At 42.1% G+C, this 20981-nt stretch overlaps 1 protein-coding gene and 1 long non-coding RNA gene across 7 annotated transcripts in view; one reads left to right on the forward strand and one right to left on the reverse strand.

Annotated features, from left to right (window-relative positions):
- PRKCZ (protein kinase C zeta) overlaps positions 1–20981 on the forward strand; it is a 224877-nt gene that overhangs the window by 114362 nt on the left and 89534 nt on the right. For all 6 annotated transcript variants that reach the window (XR_012897330.1, XM_075906559.1, XM_075906563.1 and 3 more), the window contains one exon: positions 9297–9382. Coding sequence is in view for 5 of the 6 variants with exons in the window: in XM_075906559.1 (XP_075762674.1) it covers positions 9297–9382 (86 nt within the window). In the remaining variant the exon portion in view is untranslated. The remainder of the gene's footprint in view (positions 1–9296; positions 9383–20981) is intronic.
- The window catches only part of LOC112545139 (uncharacterized), a 46864-nt gene continuing 36022 nt past the window's right edge, over positions 10140–20981 (reverse strand). Inside the window, exons 6-7 of the long non-coding RNA XR_012897332.1 lie at positions 15332–15512; positions 10140–10599 (exon numbers count right to left, since the gene is read on the reverse strand). This is a non-coding gene — a long non-coding RNA (uncharacterized LOC112545139). The remainder of the gene's footprint in view (positions 10600–15331; positions 15513–20981) is intronic.

The raw sequence follows: 20981 nt of genomic DNA on the forward strand, positions 1-20981 counted from the left end.
TGCAAAATAATTTCCAAAGCATGCATGTGAGGAAGCAGTGACAGGACTGAAGTGCATCTAATTAAAAATTATGCCAGAGTATGAAGAACAGAATTCAAGGATAAACAAATAGTATAGACCATATTTGATTTTTTTTAAAATTGTGGTATTTAATTACTCCAGGACACACATGTATGTGATACAAAGTTTCCCATGTCATGCATTTAGTAAAAGGAACTGTTTTGACAGCATGTTGCTCTGATCATACAGTGAATGAAAATGTATATAAAAATCTCCATGTATGGATAATAGACTTTCAGCCAGAGGGCAAAGCTCCTACATTGCAGAAATAGAGTTCTTTGCTGGGTTCCCTTAATACATTTGTGAAGCAAAGTTTAACATGCAGACTGGTTTGTGGTATTGGAAATGAATGAACAAAAAAAAATCAAAATTGATAATGGAATGTAGTGTGATCAAAGCTTTTGTTTCATAAGGCAGGCACAATATGAGCCCTTGAAAGAAAGCCGTACTGTCATGTTGGTGTAAAGAGAGATATCACTCCATTTGAAATAGTACAGCAGAAAGTCCCGTGTAGTCTTGGGTTGATAAACACTTAGCAAACACAGATGATCAACTTGCCTACTAAACAATGCAAAAGACCAACTTAAAGAACTTGTTCAGGCTTTTTATGGACTCAGGTTCATTAGACTATAATTTATAACACTAATGAATTCCAGTGTGTTGCCAAAATGTATGCATCAAGTAATATCCAACTGTTAAATTTGCTTTCATGGTATATTTAGAAGTTACAGAAGAAATACAGTTACCAACTGACTGAGTTTACAGGATGGTCACTGTAATGAAAACAAACAAGTCAATGATTTGTGTTAGGGAAGTAAGCAAGTAGGCGACTAACCGATAAGCCTAGCCTTATCAATTAATCGAGTCGACTGCTCAACTATTGCATCTCTCTGATTTCCCCCCCCCCTTCTGCCTTTGATACAGAAGTAGCAAGGGGTGGGGAAGAAGCAAGAGCCACAGCTGCCTGTCCCCCACCCTGTTGCTGCTGCCTCTAGGGTTGCCAGATGACTGAAACAAAAATACCACCCCCCCCCCCAAAAAAAAAACCACTGGGAAAAAAATTTCTAGAAGGAAAAAAAGGGGGGGGGGGGAAACCAAAGTTGTTGAGCAAAAAAAAAAAAAAGACTCCAAAGAACCTGGATCATTGCTAGGGGTTACCAGGTAGTCATTTAAAGCGGACACGCTTCATTGTGGGGGGGGGGGGGGGGCGAGAGGAGGACAGGGGCCTGAAAACAGCTAACGGTGCTGGCCGGGGGAGATGGGGGGGGGCAATGGGAAGCAGGGCTGGTCCTTGGGGGAGGGGGGAGAGTCGGGCAGAATGGGCTGCCTGCGGGATATTCGGGGAGGAGGGTGGGGGTGGGGCTGGCCAGGAGGAAGGGGGGGCGGGAAGCAGAGCTGGCGGGGAGAGGTGCTGGCCAGGGGAGATGGGGAAGAGGAAGGGGCCGGCAGGAAGCAGAGCTGGGGGGTGGGGTGTGCAGGGGCCTGGCTGGGGAAGATCAGGAGGGGAAGTGGGGGAGAATTGGCCAGCTGGGAAGGGAGGGGGGAGCAAATTGGCTGGCGGGGAGCGGGACTGACCTGGGCACTTGCTGCCTGTCCTGTGCAGGCTCCTGGCGACGCACGAGCGCGAAGGAGGCTTCCACGCCTCCTCACACTCAACCGACTAAGGGCTCCTGGCAGCAATCGCGGCCCCGCCTCCCAGCTGGGAATCCCAGCCGCTCCTTCAGCCCCCTCTAGGCTTCCGTCTGGTGCGCAGTTGAAAAAAATCAGAAAATACTGGACGTTGCTGGTATTTTCTGATTTTTTTTTTTTTTTACCGAACAGAGTGCGCAAATACTGGACAGCTGGCAACCCTAGCTGCCTCTATTCAAATGCAAAATCATTTTCAGTTTTGCATGTAAACCAATGATTTTTTACAAGTCTGTCATGGGACAGAAAATTCAAAAGTCTGCACTGGTAAATATGTTTAATTTTAATTCAGGAATCCATCAAGGTGTCAGGCGTGCAACATCTTGTCCTCTATCTTTTGAGGATCAGGATGTGGGAAAATTGTTGATTTGGGGCAAAATTGCCAACAGCACAATGAAAATGCATACTGTATTATAATGTACTACAGAGCCTGAAAATGAACAGTAGCAAGTGTCATTTAAATGGCATTTTGAGATTGACTCTGATTTAAAATAAAGTGCAAAAAATGACTGAACAAGTTCTTTAAGGTGATCTTTTGCATTCTGTTTGTTTGCATTCAAATCTTTGAGGGAGGAGAGTTTTGAGAAGACATCTTTGAAGTTCAAGAATAGTATTTGATAGATATCATTTGAGGCAGAATAATTCTCTCATCCTTCTAGAGGATTCAGCTCTAGTGACTTCCATGCTGGCTATCCTAGAATCATGGAACTGGAAGGGACCTCAAGTGGCCAAGTCCAGTCCCCTGCACTCATTTTGGCCTCACTCTAGAGCCTGGGGGACCCCCAAAAAGTTAACCTGGCCTCTGGGAAGCCCTGAAGCTTGATCCTCTCTGCCTCCTCTACTCACCCCCCTCCACTGTGGTGCTGAGTGGGGTATCTCAGTTGGGGGCCACATCAGTAAGGGTTATTCACTCACACACACGTACACATGTTGTACCTCCAAAAACCAGTACTCTCTGGTCCGGCAACATACGTCATTTGGCAGGACCACAGATGGTCCGGGATCCAAAGGACAGGAGGGTGGCAGCCTGGCTGCGGGCAGCACAAGACTGGGGTCAGAGCCCCGTGGCAGTCTCCAGAAACATGTAGCAGCACAGGGGCATGCTTAGTTTCCTGGCACGCACAGATTAGCGCTGGGCTGGAACCCTTCAGCAGCCCCAGAGCCCTGGGGCAGCCCCCAGGAGCTCAGGGCTGAGGTTGGAGCCCTGCAGCAGCATGGGACCAGAGTCCTTCAGCAGATTTGCAGGGCACGGGGCTGGGGCTGGAGCCTCTGCTGCCTAGGGGGGCCTGCAGCAGTTGGGGAAGCAGCCTATCCAGGATGGGTGGGGAGAGGTGAGGCAGGGGGTCTGCTGGGGCAGCCTTGGGAGTCGGTGGCAGGAGACCTCCCCTGATCCGGCAAATTGTCTTTATTGGGACCTGATCAGTCCCAAATGTGTCAGACCAAGGAGGTCCAACCTGTATACGTGAAAAATATTGGTACCCTATGATAACTCTTGCAATTAACCATAGATTTCCACAGGACAGCTACTTTTTACTTCTCGATACTTGAGTACAATTAAATAGGGATGTTAAGGACTAGTCGACTGGTTGTTCCTCACCCTCCCTCCTCTCCTTCCCCTTCCCCCCCAATAGAGGCAGCAAAGGGGGAGGGGAAGAGATCCTGGGCTCCAGCTAAGCAGTTCTACAGAACCTGGGATCAGATGGAGAGTCCTTAGCTGACCCCGGGTTCTGGAGAAATGCTGCGCAGAACTTGTGGTCATCCGGGGAGTCCTTAGCTGACCCCGGGTTCTGGGGAAATGCTGCGCAGAACTTGTGGTCATCTGGGGAGTCCTCAGCTGATCCTGGGTTCCACTGAAATGCCACGCAGAGCCCGGGATCAGCTGGGGAGTACACAGCTGTCCCTGGCTCTGCATGGTATTTCAAAGCGGCAGCACAGCATGGAGCCCAAGGTCAGCAGGGGACTCTGAGTCCCTCGCTGACCCCGAGCTCCATGCTGCACTGCTGCTTTGAAATACACAAGACCCCCCTTTGGGGACTCCTGTGCATTCCAAAGCTGGCTCATAGAATAATAGAAGTGGAAGGGACCTCGAGAGATCATCAAGTCCAGTCCTTTGCCCTCAGGGCAGGACCACGCACTGTCTAGGTCATCCCTGATAGATGTCTCTCTCACCTATTCATGAATATCTGTAGTGATGGACATTCCACAACCTCCCTAGTCAATTTATTCCAATGTTTAACAACCCTGACAGTTAGGAATTTTTTCCTAATGTCCAACCTTAACCTCCCTTGCTGCAGTTTAAGCCCATTGCTGCTTCACCTATCAGCAGAGGCCAAGGAGAACAATTTTCCACCCTCCTCCCTGTGACACTCTTTTAGATACCTGAAAACCACTATCATGTCCACACTCAGTCTTCTCTAGTCCAAACTAAACAAACCCAGTTTCTTCAGCCTTCCCTCATAGGTCATGTTTTCTTTAATTATTTTTGTTGCTCTTCTCTGGACCTTCTCCAATTTTTCCAAATCTTTCTTGAAATGTGGTGCCCAGAACTGGACACAATACTCCAATTGAGGCCTAATCAGTGCAGAGTATAGTGGAAGAACGATTTCTCGTGTCTTGCTGACAACACTTCTATTAATACATCCCAGAATCACGTTTGTTTGTTTTTTGCAACAGTGTCACACTGATGACTCATATTTAGCTTGTGGTCCACTATGACCCCTAGATCCCTTTCTGCAGTACTCCTTCCTAGGCAATCACTTCTCATTCTGTACTTGTGAAATTGATTGTTCATCCGAGGTGGAGTATTTTGCATTTGTCCTTTTTAAACTTCATCCTATTTATCTCAGACTATTTCTCTAGTTTGTCCTGATCATTTTGAATTATGACCCAGCGATTGCAACCCCTTCGAGTTTGGTATCATGTGCAAACTTAATCATGCTCTCTATGCCATCATTAACTGGTCCCAAAACAGACCCCACTTAGGCCCTTCCAGCATGGCTGAACCATTAATAACAATCTGTGAACAGTTATCCAGCCAATTATGCACCCACTTTACAGTAGCCCCAACTAAGTTGTATTTCCCTAGTTTATTGATAAGAAGGTTATGAACGACTGTATCAAATGCTTTACTAAAGTCTAGGTATACCACATCCACTGCTTCTCACTTATCCATGAGACTTGTTGTCCTATCAAAGAAAGCTGGCTGTTACCTATCACCTTATTTTCTTCCAGATGTTTGCAGATGAATTCCTTAATTACCTGCTCTGTTATATTCCCTGGCAGAGAAGTTAAACTGACTGGTCTGGGTTGTTCTTATTTCCCTTTTTATAGATGGGCACTATATTTCCCCATTTCCAGTTTTCTGGAATCTCTCTAGACTTCCCTGATTTTTCAAAAATGATAGCTAAAGGCTCCTCTTTCAGGTCCTTGAGTATTCTAGGATGTATTCTAGGATGCAAGAGCACTCATTCTAGTCTTCATCTTCCTACTTTGCAGTCCATGGAAGCTGAGACAAGTGTCTCTGAAATGTGACCATTGGGAAAAAAACTGGATTAAAAAGTAACACTAAAAATATGAACAGTCATTTTCATTTTGAGTTAATGTTTACTAAGTATTCTCTAACGTTACAGCCATTGTTTCTGATAGAATCTGCAGTGTCAGTCACAATTTCCTGTTTTCCGACTCCATACAGGCCACATTGTCGGTGACTGATTATGAAAGAAAAAAAACCCAAGGCTGATGGCCTGTGCATCCCAGGGTGCCATCCAGGCACAAGAAAGCAATTATTTAGGCACTTGCTCAAAGAAATGCTTTTGATGTTAATAGTTTAGCTAAATATTTTTAGATTGTAACTTTCCTCTTTTGGCAAAAATTGGAAAAAAGTTGATGACACCTCCCTGTCAATGCTAATTTTTCAGAATTTTTTTGCCCCAGTCAACCCAAATTTTCCTACATGTAATATGGGGACTGCACTATTTTCATTGCTTGAATGTCTTCAGCTTTTAGTGATGACCAAGAATCCTAGATCTATATGGATTTTTCTTAGCTCTGCCAGTTGCCTTTGATACCACTGACCCCTAGTTATTGCTAAGATGGGTGAGTGTGTGCTAGGGATGGAATGATTTTTTGGTCACTCTTCTTTTCTTACTGAGAGGTCTCACTGGAATAGTTTAATGCAGAACTACTCAACTGTGGAAGCTCTAGGGGCCAGAATGATACTCACAGCACATACCGAGAGCTGCAGCTTAAGTGTGGTTGCATATACGTGCAAATATATATGCAAATAGTTTCTTTCACATTGACGCACATGAATACAAAGATTAAGGCAAGACTACACAACACACAGGCCCCATTTAAGTCAGTTCTGCTGACATTAATAAAACATATTTACTCCATTTCCACCCCTACGACAGCACTTTTAATGAGCAGTGACAGTCCAGGAATTTAACTGCTAATATGTGTACCATTATATTGACTTGCTGTTGTGCAGCGTGTTCCCAGTGGAGGCCATGTTCAAAGGATACCACCCTCAGGCCACCTGTTGAGCCCCATGTAAACCCAAACCACACTGTGGGCTGCAAACAAATGGCCCACAGGCCATTTGTTGAGTAGCCGGGTGCAATGAAACTGAACTGCTACCCTGAGGACAGTCTCATGTGGCGTTACTCTAATATTCTGTGCTGTTAGAGATCATTAGGTTATGTGGGTTGTGAAGTCTTCCATGTACAGGGGGTACTCAGTTTTTCATCTTTGTCCTACCTAGCCAGTGCAGTTGACTGTCTTGTTCAGTCTCTTGCTGGAACTAATGCCTGTATTAATTAGAATGAGCTGGTTCAGACTCAACCCAGATAAAACTATATGGTGGTTATGATGGGCTATAGAAATCAAGTTGAGGAACTGATGAAAATGAATATTGTACTTTATTACCCAAATTCTCAGCCTGCTAATCCACAGTTGTATCTGGATGTCTGCGATAGGGCAATTTCTAAGAGCACTTTTTGTTATTAGCTAAAAAGATTGAAACTCTTCAGGATGCAGAGCATTCCACCCAGCAAGCCACAATTGATCTCCCACTGTTGTCACAGGGAAGCTTGCCCAGAGATCGAGTAGACTAAAAGTTTTAAATTTCCAGTTATTTATTTTTTATTCATTGTCTGTCTTGGTGCATTCAGCATTACACATCAGGAAAACATGCTCATTTTGAATACCAGTACCATTTTTACCTTTTGTGTCTTTTTTTTTCTTTCCCTTCTTTACCTATTGCTTGATGTGATTTTATTTTTCTTCTATGCCCCAACTCCCGTTTCCACTAGTGGAGTTTATGTCCAATCCTGTCTCCTATTTGAATGTCAAATAAGCAGTGAAATATAAAGATGATCTTTTAAAGTGCAATTAGACCTTTCGAGTTACCATTGGAATTAAGGGTAGGAAGTTAATACCTCTCAGATCCATAGTTTCAGGCAGACAGCCTTGTACTGGTTACATTAAACTTTTTAATATGGAGTATTTACTTTGCAACAATGAAAATAGAAACTATTTTCAATGAAATCTTAGATTTTGTAGATTGTGAATTGCCAAGTGGGCACGTAATCCCATCACCCCGGCTACATCTACACTTGCAACTATGTATTTGATGCCTCTCTTACATATGTTTATAGCTTCTCAGAGAGTTTTTTAAATACTGTGTTTCTTTACAAAAATAAAGATATTGTGGCCTTTTAAAGGCTTGATCCTGCAAACACTTAAAATATGACTACTTGCATGAATATATTGATACATGTGAGCAAATGTTCTCAGATTTGGGGCTGAAATTTCCCATGTTCCTCAAGTCTTCTTTGATAGTTCCTCGTCTTCTTTCTAGAAATGACTTGCCTTAGTTTTGTAGGACAGTGAGAAATCTAAAAACTGGACAAACACAGAGGGAAAAACCACTAGTTTTTAGCGTTGCCAGATGGTTTCAACAAAAATACTGGACACACTTGACATTACATCACAATCTACATTACATCTTATTTAGAAAATATTGGACATTTATATTTTCTCAATTTGTTTCCCAAACAGAAAGCTCAAATACTGGACACCTGGCAACCCTACTAGTTTTAGCTAATGCAGACTTAAATTTTTTTTGTTGGAAAATCATTTTATTATCTATTATTTTTAGTCTAACAATACTCCATTGTATATTTGCTGTTTTACAGGTGAGTCCAGCTTCTTTTAATAAGCTTCAGAAATATATTTAAATTTCTCATTTATTTCTGACTTCTTGAGCCAAAAGTTTAAAGATGATGAACTGAAGATAATTTGGAATTAGTTTACCAATGATTTTTGTTCTAATTTTGTTTTACAAGCAATAAAATATTACCTCTCAGTTTTCCTTCGTAAATTAAAATAATTTGAGGAAGTTTCATTGTCTCATTTTTATTTTTAAAAATTCTGTTAAATTACTCATTATTCATTACTCTGAAAAAAAATCCATTGATAATGTGCCAAAGAATATCTTAGAAGATCATGTGATAAGTAACTCAAGATCACAGGATAGCTAAATAGTAGGTTAGAGCATCAGAATCTGGTGCTGTTCAGTGCTAGGCCTAAGAAAAATTGTTTCAGCTAATAATTTTGGTCACTGTCAAACAACAGTCTATTCGGGAATTCAGGGGGAATTCAGCAAATAGTTTTGACCAAATTAAAAATTACTTCATTTTTTTCTTGAAAAAGTCAAAATGGTTTATTTTGGCTTTTTTAAAACAAACCATTTCAACATTTCTTCCAAATTGACTTTTCATTTCAAATAGTTGCAAACAAAATTTTTAAATTTGTTTCCGTGGTGGGGAAGGAGACTCAAAACCATTAATTTTGGTTAGAAATGAACCTAAACTGTTGGGATCTTTTTTTTTTTTTCTTCATCCACAAATCAAAAAAATCAATTGTGGTGTTTTTTTTTTAAACCTAATTGTTACCAAATGTCAGACTGATTTGGTTAGAAGATTTCCTTATAATCAGCATAGTAGACTCCTAGTGGAAAATGTTAGCTCGTTTTGTCTGAGGATTCTCTAAAGCAAGAGAGAGGAAATGTTATGGGAAGGGAGGGAGAAGGGTACACAGGATTTTTTAAAATGTTTTAATACTGTATAATATATTCCATTATCATCCGCTAACACGTCCTTTACTTGTTTACACATTAAGATGACGTAGTTAGAGAAGTATCATGAGGTTTTTATAAAGGAACACTGTTTCTTTAACTGTATCTATTCATCTCACCTGAGCTTGAAACAGCAAGCAGCTAAGGAACTGTAACAAGATTATAATCATGTGAGGAAAAGAGAGAGGGATAGAGAAAAGGGAGAGGCAGTGGGGAAAGCATATCCTCCAGAAGCTGTCATTTAAGGCTTCTTAAAAAAAAGGGGGGGGGGATTCTATCAGTGGAGATTATATCTATGCGTTAGTATTTAGAAAAGCAAGAATGTTTTAAGTCACAACTTGCTTGACATGGTGTATCTGGAATTGCTATGCTACTATGCTGCTTCTTTACACCTTTTTAATTTCCTTCTTAGAATCAATCTACCGACGTGGAGCCAGAAGATGGAGGAAGCTCTACCGAGTGAATGGGCATCTGTTTCAAGCCAAACGCTTTAACAGAGTGAGTACTGTTGCTAAAAATGCCATTTTTTGGTAATGCTCTGCAGTAATTGTTTTTTCACTGTGTGCTTTTCCTGTAGCTAGAACATGGAGAAAGAAAAGGAAAACTGAGATGCTTGTTTATGTGAATTCAGTATACAGTATTATTCACTGCATAAATGCCCAAAAAAGTCAGAAGTTTTTTAATTAGTCTGTGATGAGGTCATTAGTACATAATTGATACGTTTTCTTTTAAGTGTTCTTACAAGATTTTTTTTGGAAAAAAAAAGATATTTTTAGATCAGGTTCACTCCCTCTCTCTCTCCTGGTTCTGATTTTCTTTAAGCGCAGTTATTGCCCTCGGTATTCCTTGACATTTGTTGTCTATAAAAATGATTTTTATTAGATATTTTAATATCCCGATTTGGCTTGCTCGGAACCTGAACCAGTATATAATGTAATTAGGGAAAAATTCTGGTGTGCATCTATATTTATTGAGCTGCAAGTCAGTATATATGCCAAGATAAAACAACATTAAGGATCTGACTTGATCCATAAGAGCAAGAGACTATAGCTTGAAGGCTGAGACTGTACCATGAATTTGGAGTGTGTGTGTGTGTGTGTGTGTGTGTGTGTGTGTGTGTGTGTGTGTGTGAATTTGTAGCATACACACACACTCTCTATACCACACACACACTATATCTATATCTATATCTCTATATCTATATCTATACACACATCTTGGAATTCCATAAAAGCCGAAGTGCAAAGAGGTGGGTTAATTTTTAGATCCAGTGGTGATATCATGTGACAATAAAAGGGATCAAATGTTCCTGTTTTTTTGGATAGAGATTTTTGTTTCTAATGCTCTAGAAAAAATGTCATTTGACATGTATAGCAGAGATTTAAGGCTCATTGAGGTTAAGTATTGCATTTGTGGCTCTATTAACATTTTAATGATATAGCTCCATTTATTTTTTACTTTGTGACAAAATAAATAGAAAACGCACACAATTTGACATGATTGTCTGAACAGCCTAGAAGATTTGGATTCAAATTGTTCTTAAACGTTTACAAAAAATGTCTAATAGGGCTGCTCTCTTTCTGCCATTGGTACTTGGAGTCTAAGCATGTGGACTCCTCTGGCCATTTCTGAAACCCAGGCTTTGGATGAGAGAATTGTGTGGCTTTCCTTTCTTGGTTTATGACTGGAAACATTGTTTCTTTTCTCCATTATACCTGCAAGAAATTAGCCAGTTAAAGATAGAAAGGTGCAACGGATATAGTCAATGTTTTTAAAAAAGGAAAAAAGTTTACTGTTCCTTTCCTATGCTCTTTGTTGCTTGAGATCTTCGGCCCCATTCCAACAATTTGCTTCTTACAGGAATACCTGTGTACCCACACAGAACCTCTTAAAATCTAGGGGATTCTGCACTGGTGCAGGGTTCTTCCTGTGCAGAACTACAAATCCTTATAGATAAAGTAGATGGGCTTCAGAAAGATCATTCACTCTGCAACTGCTGCTGCTAGATTCAAAATCATTTACCCATTTTGTGAAGGGCATTATGTTCATGTAAATGATTGATTCCACAGAATGGGATCTAAAAGTCATACTGCAGCTTATAGGTGTGCTAGGCAAGACAGACTTTCACTGTCCTGGGCTTGGAATAGTTACATCAGAGCCAGGATTAAGCCTACATGTCTAGCTTTCAAGAATACAGTGAATCGTGGGCAGACCAGGAGTACTGGGAAGGATCTGGGACTGTCAAAGTAGCTGCTGGAGCCAGACTGTAGGCTGGGAGTAGAAAGCATTTTTGAGCTGTCTAAAGGTGCTGTGGATAAGGGAGAGAATTGGGACTGGAATGATGAAATGATTGGCATCAAAGAATCTAGGTTAGATTTCTGACTGTTGGGCAAAATGGCTAAAATGTATGGTGTGTGCATGTATTGCCATTGCCATGATCAAAGAAAATATGCTGTTAAACACAGGTGGGACATTTCAGCTTCTTAATGTGACTATTACCTTAGGTATTAGAAATAACTAAAAACCTAGCTTAAGTGCCAGTGGATGCCCAGTTGGAGCTAAAAAGTGTAATTCCATTATATTTTGGTACATGTGTTAAATGGCACATTACACTGTGTTGTCATTTAATGGGTTCCCCCTACCAATGGATATTTTTAATACACTTGAAGCTCTGATCTAGCATCACTTGTAATTAGTTATTATGATGTTCTCAGTATTAAGCAGTCATTTTAGAGTTTCCTTTTTCGTATAACAATGTGGTTCGTAGTCCTCTGAAATGTTTTTTTTCTGTGCCACGTAGCAACTCTTGAAGTTCAGAAGAAATATAGCATGTAGGAAAAGAGTGCAAATGTTGTAGTGAATCTGTATTACAATCTAGCTGTCTTTAATCTTTTGCCCTTGAAACATTTGGTTTATATGGGAAGTCAGCATTCTAAACACACTCAAACTTGAGAAAATGACTGAAAAAAGTTTCATCTCAATTATTATTCTATAATACTGTATTACTGATTGTCTTTAGATAAAAGCTGTCTCATAAACCAGCTTCTCCTGTTTTAATCTGAAGTTGCCTTAATCCTGTATTTGTTGTATGGTTTTTTGGGGTGGTTTTTTGCAAGAAGAATAATTTACTTGTCATAAATTCAGTATTGTGAGTTTAGATTATTGAGGGAATGTTCTATGAAGATGTTTATTTAAATAGATGGATATATAATGAACAAAACTGGTGGCGAATTTGTGTTTAGTGTGAAAGTCTGTTAGTCCTTTATTTTTCCTAAAAATTCTTATTGTGGCTACCACTATAGTCCGGATACTAGTCACTGCTGTCATTTATGTGATTCTGATTTGTGTTAAACTGAGATTCTGTATGTACTGAATTTTACATGCATATGTAGTGCAGTTGCTGCATAATAAGCTATGTGTAAGTGTTCACAGTATCTGGGCCACATGGTGGGTAGCCCCCATGGCTACCTTGAGACCTGTGTACACTAACACAGAGGCTCATGATGATATAAAATTGTAGCCAAAAAAACCCTCTCTATCTCTGCTTCTGTTTTGATAATTTATTTCCTGGTATATGCACAGATTACACGTTCATCTCCAGTTTTAGAATAGCATATTTAGTGACAAATGTATATTGATATATAATTAAAATAATTAGAAATTTATGAAAATGAAATGCGTACATAAGTTATAACTTCTTAATCAGGTATCTCCAAATATGGCAAAGCTATTGGTCATTAAGTAGAGCTAATTGTAATGTTGGGGGAGGGAGGAATAAGAAGCAATTTTAAAGTTAAAGTGTTTAAAAAATTATAGGGTTTTTTAAAAAGTACCTTCATTACTTGTCATGCTTGCTTAATTTAGACAATCTAAATGATTTTATTCAAAATCCTTTGGACGGAGACTAACCATTCGAAATTTTAGGTCAAATGGAAACGAGAGAAATTCATGATTGTTAAAACAGGGTTTTTTAAACTGAAAGGCTATCTCAAGCTACTGTATGTTTGTTGTAGTTGTGAGTAATTTTTGGGACATGTCTGAAAAATGTTTCTGAAAAGACCTTTTTCAGAAGTGAAAATCTACTACTTTTTCACATTTCCCAAACATTTGGGCCTATAAATATAAAAAAAAATCAAGAAAAAAATCAGTACCATGAGACTAATGCATGAAAAAAATGAATTTTTTAAAACAGAAAGTTAAAAGAGATCAAAACTGGAAAGAATGGTTTGTACCTGAGTTAATTTGTTCAGTGACACAACAGTATTGATCCTAGCTCTAATACATATCATACAGCTATGCTAATAATATGGATATAAGCTTTCATATGCTTCTAAGTATTTGGAAAGGCCGGTATTGGAACACAATACAGGTATCTTATTTTAATGAATCCTATTAAATGGTGGAATAATGAGGATATAAAATAACTTGATGTGACATATATAAAGTTGTGAATGAAAATAGCAACTCTTATTTAAAAAAGGTTGAAGCAAATGGTAATTGGTATTGTGCCAAGGGGCAAAATAAAAAGGTACAGAGCAAAATTAAAATGGAAATCTTCTTGGTTTAGTTTCTGTCAGTGAATATACTGGTGGTATGTTTTGAGTATCCTTTTCTGATGGGAGTTCTAATAATTGCAGGAAAACAGGAATAAATTCTGAATTGTCTATTGACAAAGAATAGGAAATGTTTCTTTTTCAGGGTAGTGATCCAGTCCTGCTAATTCTCACTTGGTGCAAGTAGTTCCCTTGACATAAAATCTGTAGACTTGAAACCAAATTAGGAAGATCTTCAAATGGAACCTATATTGCTATAAATGAACCCTTTCAAATTAATCTGCTATATATCTGAGAGAGTTTGATTATCTGTTCAAAAACTCCTCCTAAACCAAGGTTGGACAAGATGCAGTCTGAGCTGGATCTAACCTGCCAAGCCTTTTGATCCAGCCTGCCCTGCCAGTTGAGACCCAGGGGTGGGTAAGTGTGTGAAGTGCCGCCACCAGGGCATGTGACACCACAGAGGGAACTGCCAGCCATTCTGAACAGCTGCGCACCCCGGGCAGGGCAGGGAAACCTCCCGAACTCTTCTGCCTCACAAGGAAGTGTGTGAAGTCTCCCCTGCACAAGGAAGTGTGTGAAGTCTCCCCTGCACACGGTGCCTAGAGGGTGCCGCCCCTTACACCTAAGGCCCCATCACTTTGGGAGCAGCCCGTGGCCACTACTAACATTGGTTAGGTTCTCCCCCTCCCCCTCCGGAAAAATTATTGCCCACCCTTGTCCTAAACAGTAAGAGCTAGGACCCCCCCCCCACACACACACACATTCAGTATACAGCTTCCCCTTAAAATCATAGGATCATAGGGTTGGAAGAGACCTAAGGAGGTCATTGGTCCAACCCAAACTAAATCATCCCAGCCAGGACTTTATCAAGCTGGGACTTAAAAACCTCAAGGGATGGAGAGTCCACCACCTCCCTAGGTAACCCATTCCAGTACTTCCCCACCCTCCTAGGGAAATTAGTTTTTCCTAATATCCAACCTAGACTTCCCCCACTGCAGCATGGGACCATTGCTCTGTCTTCTGTCACCACTAAGAAAAGCTTTTCTCTAGCATCTTTGGTACCTCCTCCCCTTTTCAGGTAGCAAAAGACAGCATAAGCCCAAATTCCTTCAGCCTCCTCATAAGTCATGTGCTCCAGCCCCCTAATCATTGTTGTTGCCCTCCACTGGCTTCTCTCCAATGTGTCCACATCCTTTCTGTAATGGTGGGGCCAGAATTGGGTACAGTACTGCAGCGCCGAATAAAGACGAATAATCTCTTCCCTAGATCTGCTGGAAGTGCTCTTACTAATGCACCCTAATATGCCATTAGCCTTCTTGGGTACAAGAGCACACTGACTCAATATCTGGCTTCTCATCTGCTGTAGACCCCAGGTCCTTTTCTGCAGAACTGCTGCTTAACCAGTCGGTCCCCAGCCTGTAACTGTGCTTGGGATTCTTCTGTCCCCAGTGCAGGACTCTGCACTTGTTCTTGTTGAACCTAATCAGATTTCTTTTGACCTAATCCTCCAATTTGTCTAGGTCATTCTGGACCCTATCTCTACCCTCCAGCATATCTACCTTTTCCCCCTAGATTACTGTTATCCACGAACTTGCTGAGGGTACAGTCCCCTGATCCAGGTCGTTTATAAAGATTGTTGAACAAAACCAGCCCCAGAACCAACCCTTGGGGCACTCCACTTGCAAGTGAAAACCAGCCAGACATTGAGCTGTTGATTGCTACCTGTTGAGCCCAGCAATCTAGCCAGCTTTCCGTCTACTTACTGTCCATTTATCCAATCCATACTCCTTTAACTTGCTGGCAAGAATACCGTGGAGACCATATCAAAAGCTTTGCTAAAGTCAAGGCATATCACGTCTACCACCTTCTTTATATCAACAGAGCCAATTACCTCGTCATAGAAGGCAATCAGGTTGGTGAGGCATGACTTGCCCTTGTTGAATCCATGTTGACTATTCCTGATCACTTTTCTCTCTTCCAAGTGCTTCAAAATAGATTCCATGAGGATCCCCTCCATGATTTTTCCTGGGACTGTGGTGAGGTTGACAGGTCTGTAGTTCCCTGGCTTCTCCCTATTTTTAAAGATGGGCACTACATTACTGGCTGTTTCTCCAGGGGAAAGTGCACAGTTTCTTCCATTCCCTAATCTGTCTGGGAAGCGCAGGGGGCAGATGAACCCTGACCTGCCCCAGCTGGAGGACATGCACCTCTACCCCATCTGTGCTCGCTGGAGCTGCACCGGTCTTGGAGAGGTGCTTCTCACCCAGCCCCAAACTGCTGGCATGAGAGAGGTTTTGGATAGTCCTCTCTCCCCATGACAGCCTGCATACTGAAACCGTTATGCCCAGCTCCACCATTTTTTTCCAAAAAACAAAAATTGAGTTAAGGACCCATGCAACACCGGATAAATCTTCTAGTATTACACATTTTGTCAGAGATGCGATACGCTGCTGAAAATTGGGAATACTCAACATTCAGGAATTTTGAGGGAAATTTTAGTTTGGGGGATTGTGTGGTTTTTGTTTTCATTTAATCAAAATTATATTCTAGTTCCCTTCTCAGCAGTTAGGAGGAACAAAAAATCACAGAATCATAGATCTGGAAGGAGGACCTCAAGAGGTCTTCTAGTCCAGTCACCTGAACTTAAGGCAGCAGTTAGACTAGCAGTTCCCAACCGCCGGTCGGCAAACAGCGGTGGCTCAGCTCTCGCAGCCATGGTGGCTGATTTTGCCCAGCGGCGGCACTGGGGGCTGAGGTGGTGGCATCAGGAGGAGGCGGAGCAGGAAGCACCTCCCTTCCTCCACCCCCTCTCACCCAGACAAGATGGCGTCCCAGCCAGGGCTCTGCACACACACACTCTACCCATGAGGGCGCGAAGAAGGAGGGAGTGTGTGCACCGCCAACAGCCGCTCCCCCTGCCCATGGAGCAGTAACGGCCACACTTCCTAGAGGGGGCAGCCTCGCTCTGAGGAGTGGGTGGGTGGGGTAAAGGGTAAAGGAGTGTTGGGTGAGTGTGTGATGGGGTCACAAGCCAAGAGTGTGGTGGCATGGGCTATAGGGGTCAGAGGTGAAAGGGTCAAAGGGCACTGGGTGTAGGGATATGGGGTCAAAAGATGTTAGGCACTGAGAAGCAAGGGGCTGGGTTTGGGCTAGGTGGACAGGTAACATTTTATTTGCATAATGAATATGCAAATAACATGTTACCAGTCCACCAAAAGTTTGTGAATGGGTTTGCTGGTCCACGGTATAAAAAAAGATTGGGAACCACTGGTCTAGACCATCCCTGACAGGTGTTTATTTAACTTGCTCTTAAATATCTCCAGTGACAGATTCCACAACTTTCCTAGGCAATTTATTCCACTCTGTAACTGTTGAAAATGAAAGTTTTCATAACATCCAAGCTAAACTGTACTTGCTACATTTCAGCCCATTGTTTCTTGTCCTGTCCTCAGAGATTAAAGAGAACATTTTTTCTTCCTCTTCCACGTAACAAACTTTTATGTACTTGAAAGCGGTTATCATGTCCCCTTTCAGTCTTCTCTTCTCCAGATTAAACAAACCCTTTTTTTTTCAGTCTTTCCACATAGGTCATATTTTCCAGATCTTTAATCATTTGTGTTGCTCTTCTTTGGACTTTCTCCAATTTGCCCACATCTTTCCTGAAAGGTGGCACCCAGAACTGGACACAATACTCCAGTTAAAGCCTAATCAGTCTCAGAGTAGAGCAGAAGAATTACTACTTGTCTTGCTTACTGCTCCCCTGCTAGCATTCCATTCCCATTCCCCACATGCATATAGAATATATTTATCAACCTTGGCAAAACTTCTTGGATTTCCCTTTCAGAACTGGTTTAGTCAAAAATACCATTTTTTGAAAGTTCCGATTTTGGGGGGGGCGGAGGGGGAGAGAGAGAGAGAGATTTTGACAGATGCATAGTGCATCGATGGATTTTTTTTTTCCCTCGAAATTATTTCTGTTTAGTGCTACTGAATTTGGTGGGATTAACAACAAAGACACTATCCTATGGGGGTGATATTTCACACTTAGATAAATGCTCTCTTCTCATGTATTTAATGCCAGACTTTGGACCTGCAATACTTGCATTATGTACTTCTGCACAGTAATGGAATATGGATAGTTAGCAAAAAATTTTCCTGAAGTGTGGAATTAATTAAAAAAAACATTTCAGTAATCCAAAAATTAAATAGCACTAGTACAATACAGGGTTTTGGTAGTAAAGGAACAGATTTTTTTTAATATTAAATAAGTTTATGCCAAATATAAATAATTGAATTAATGAGAAGTAAAGCAAAATAAGTGGAAAAAATACTTCCAGGTTCCTTCCCACTGACAGAAGTATATTGGTTGTGAGAGTGAGGAATTTGCTATAAATACATCAGAAATCAGTAATAAAATCTCATTTGCAGCATTAAATTCAACTGCATTACAACCATCAATATATCTAATCTGAAAACCTACATTGGCAGTAAATTTGGAAATTTTAATCTGGACATTTCCAGCATAGACCTGATTTTCAAATCTTATATTTTTATTAATTTGTACACCAACAGCTGAAAAATAGGGATCCTAGCAATATCTATTGCAGAGTTGATTATTATCTTTATAGGGCACACAGAAGGACATATTCTTGGTTAAATACGTTCTTAGTGCACATCTCTTAAAAGCCAAAGGTCAGAGGGGTGGGAACCTATGAACAGCAACATTGATGAATATTTTCAACAGTAACTGAGAAATGAACAAGGATTTAAAATAGCTACAATCCCTGGGATTTAGTGATAGTTAAGTGATTAAAGACTTTACTAAAGCTGTCTCTATCAAATGACCGACATGAAACCTGGTGGTTGGGGTCAGGTAGGTCAGTCAGAGAGAAGTTCAGAACTAAGCCAAAAAGCACTTGCTCAAGTAATTCAGAAAAAAGTTTTTTTAGGACTGTATTGAATGATATATAAGCCTTCACTCATTTTGTTTCTTTCAAAAGTAATTTGTAAGTACAACATAGGTAAGATAGGAAAAAATTAGGAAAAACTTACCAAACAACAGATAGTCTACTCTAGTCACTCTTTTTGACCCAAGTCTTTGTTTTCAGTCACAGAACATGTCAGTTTTCACTGAAAGGTCTGTTTTGCAAAGACTGCCAGACCTAGGTCAGGTCTACACTAGCGGAGAAAATCAATGCAAGATACACAACTTCAATTACCGTATTTTCCGGCATATAGGGCGACTGGGTGTATAAGACGACCCCCTAATTTTTTAATTAAAAGATAGGGTTTCATCTTATACTCCAGCGCCCCTCTGCCTCCTTTGCTCCCGGTGTCCCTGGTCTGCTGGAGATGGTCCCCAGCAGACCAGAGGCACCGGGAGCAAAGCTGCAGCAGCTTTGCAAAGCCTCGGGGGAAGCCGGCGGGGGGGCTCCTCCGCGGCTTTGCAAAGCCTCGGGGGAAGCCGGTGGGGGGGCAGCCCAGGCGCGCCTGGGATGTATACCCGGCGTACAAGATGACCCCCGATTTTTTGGGGATGTTTTTTAACATAAAAAGTCATCTTGTACGCCGGAATATACGGTATGTGAATTGCATAGCTGAAGTTGACGTATCTTACATAGATTTTCTAGGGTGGCCCCACAGCAATGGGAGAAACAGTCCAGTTCACTTCCCTCACTCCTTATGATAGCAAGGAGTACCATGGGAGATGGGGTGTCCTCAGAGTTCAATTCAGTGGGTCTTTGCTAGACCCACTAAATCGAACCCCAGAAGATGGATCACCAAAATGTCAATCCTCCAGTAAGTGGAGACAAGGCCCTAGATAAATCTGGCATGAAGGTAAACTTGAAAATGCAATTTTTAATTTTGGTGGATTTCTGTTGTTGGATAATTGTCTATTGTTTAAACTGCTTGAATTAGAAAATATTTCATAACCAGAAACTTGTTTGAAGCCTATTTTAACTCACATTCCAATATCAAAGATTCCATATCACTAAAAAACTTTTTGTCACTACTTCTCTTTCACCATTGTTCCACTGGCAGAGGTTCTAAAATCATGTAATGGCAAAAGCTGCAGTCAGACCCAAGGAGTCCTGACTCCCAGTCCGAGTATGGTCATAAACCATATACCCTCCCCAGTCTTGTATTTGAAGCATTTCTATTGACTGGCATGGCTTGGAGTATCAGAAGTTTGAAAAAATACAATCCCGGTGCTCCATACTTTTTAAAGCCTGCATACAGTCACAGTAAACCATACATTTTAAAGCCTGCCTCCATTAAGCACTCTGCCCATTTGAAAATATATAAAACAGCTTACTTTGTAACTGAATGCTATTTAACGTAAATGTGTTGATTCCAAACGTGCATTTTCTACTCGGTAAAGTGGCAAAATATATCCATGCTGTTTGGTTTCATAATCAGCTAAACCAGTGTTTCCCAATTGGTGCTCCGGGGAACCCTGGGGTTCCGCGAAGTAAAACTAGGGGTTCCGTGAGGAGCCAGCACTCCCCCGCACCCTCTGAAAGAGAGAGAGAGAGCTGGCTAGCCAGGAGAGGCATGGGCAGCGAGTTGTATGGGCTTGTGGTGCCCATGCTACGTCATTATTTGGAGCTGGAGCAGGCCCCGGCCTCCCCCACACGTCCTCCCACCCTGGCCCCAGAGCGTCTCTCCCTCGACCCCATCCCTGTCTCATCCCTGCCATGCGCAGCCTTCACTGAGCTCCCCCTTTCTGGCTGCTGCTGCCCTGTGGGCGTGCTCAAACCGGTAGGCAGGGAGACGCCCAGACGTGACGTAATGTCACGACCCGGGATTTTAAAACTGCTGGGTGCTGCATTGCTCCATGTGGCTGAGTTGCGGGTTCAGAGTCTGGGGACGGAGCGCAGACTCCAGCCCCGCAAAGTGGAAGGTAGAGGAAGGGGAAGGGCTGGGAGAGGAAGGGGCTTGTGCAGAGGGGGAGGAGAGGGGAAGGCACCAAAAGGACAGGGTAGAGGAGAGACAAATGCCAGGGGGGCAAGTACAGACAATGAGGAAAAAGGCAGGAGGGGGGATAGAGTGATGCTGGGAGAGGAGAGAGTAAGGACATTGGGGGCTAGAGGGGAGAGGGGGAGGTGCTGGGAGAAGGCTTGAAAGAAGGTGGGGATGGAGCAAGTCATGTATGAGGGGAACGGGGGCAGAGGGTAGTGAGAGGGTGGGCATCAGGGAAAAAGAGGGCAAAGGAGGCAGGGGCAGTGAGGGAAGGGGGAGGTACCAGGAGGGTGCAGGAATAAGAGAAGGTGCAAGTGCCAGGGAATTCTGGGGGTGAAGCAGAAGGGCAGGCATCTGCAGGGGAGGGACCAGCCTCAGAGGAGAGAGGCAGGGCAGGTTTGTAGAGGGATGTGTTAGGAGAGGGGATGAGGAGGGGTAGCTCACATGAGCAGAGTGGGGCTACTGGAGGAGTGGGCACAGGGAGGAGAGAAGGGCTGGTGGAGGGGGGCAGGTCTCAGGAAGACTGAGGGCAGTGAGAAGGGCAGGAGTCAGTACAGCAGAGGAGAGTGAGGAGTTGG

This window comes from Pelodiscus sinensis, chromosome 23 (genome assembly GCF_049634645.1).
Source record: "Pelodiscus sinensis isolate JC-2024 chromosome 23, ASM4963464v1, whole genome shotgun sequence".
Lineage (NCBI taxonomy): Eukaryota > Metazoa > Chordata > Testudines > Trionychidae > Pelodiscus > Pelodiscus sinensis.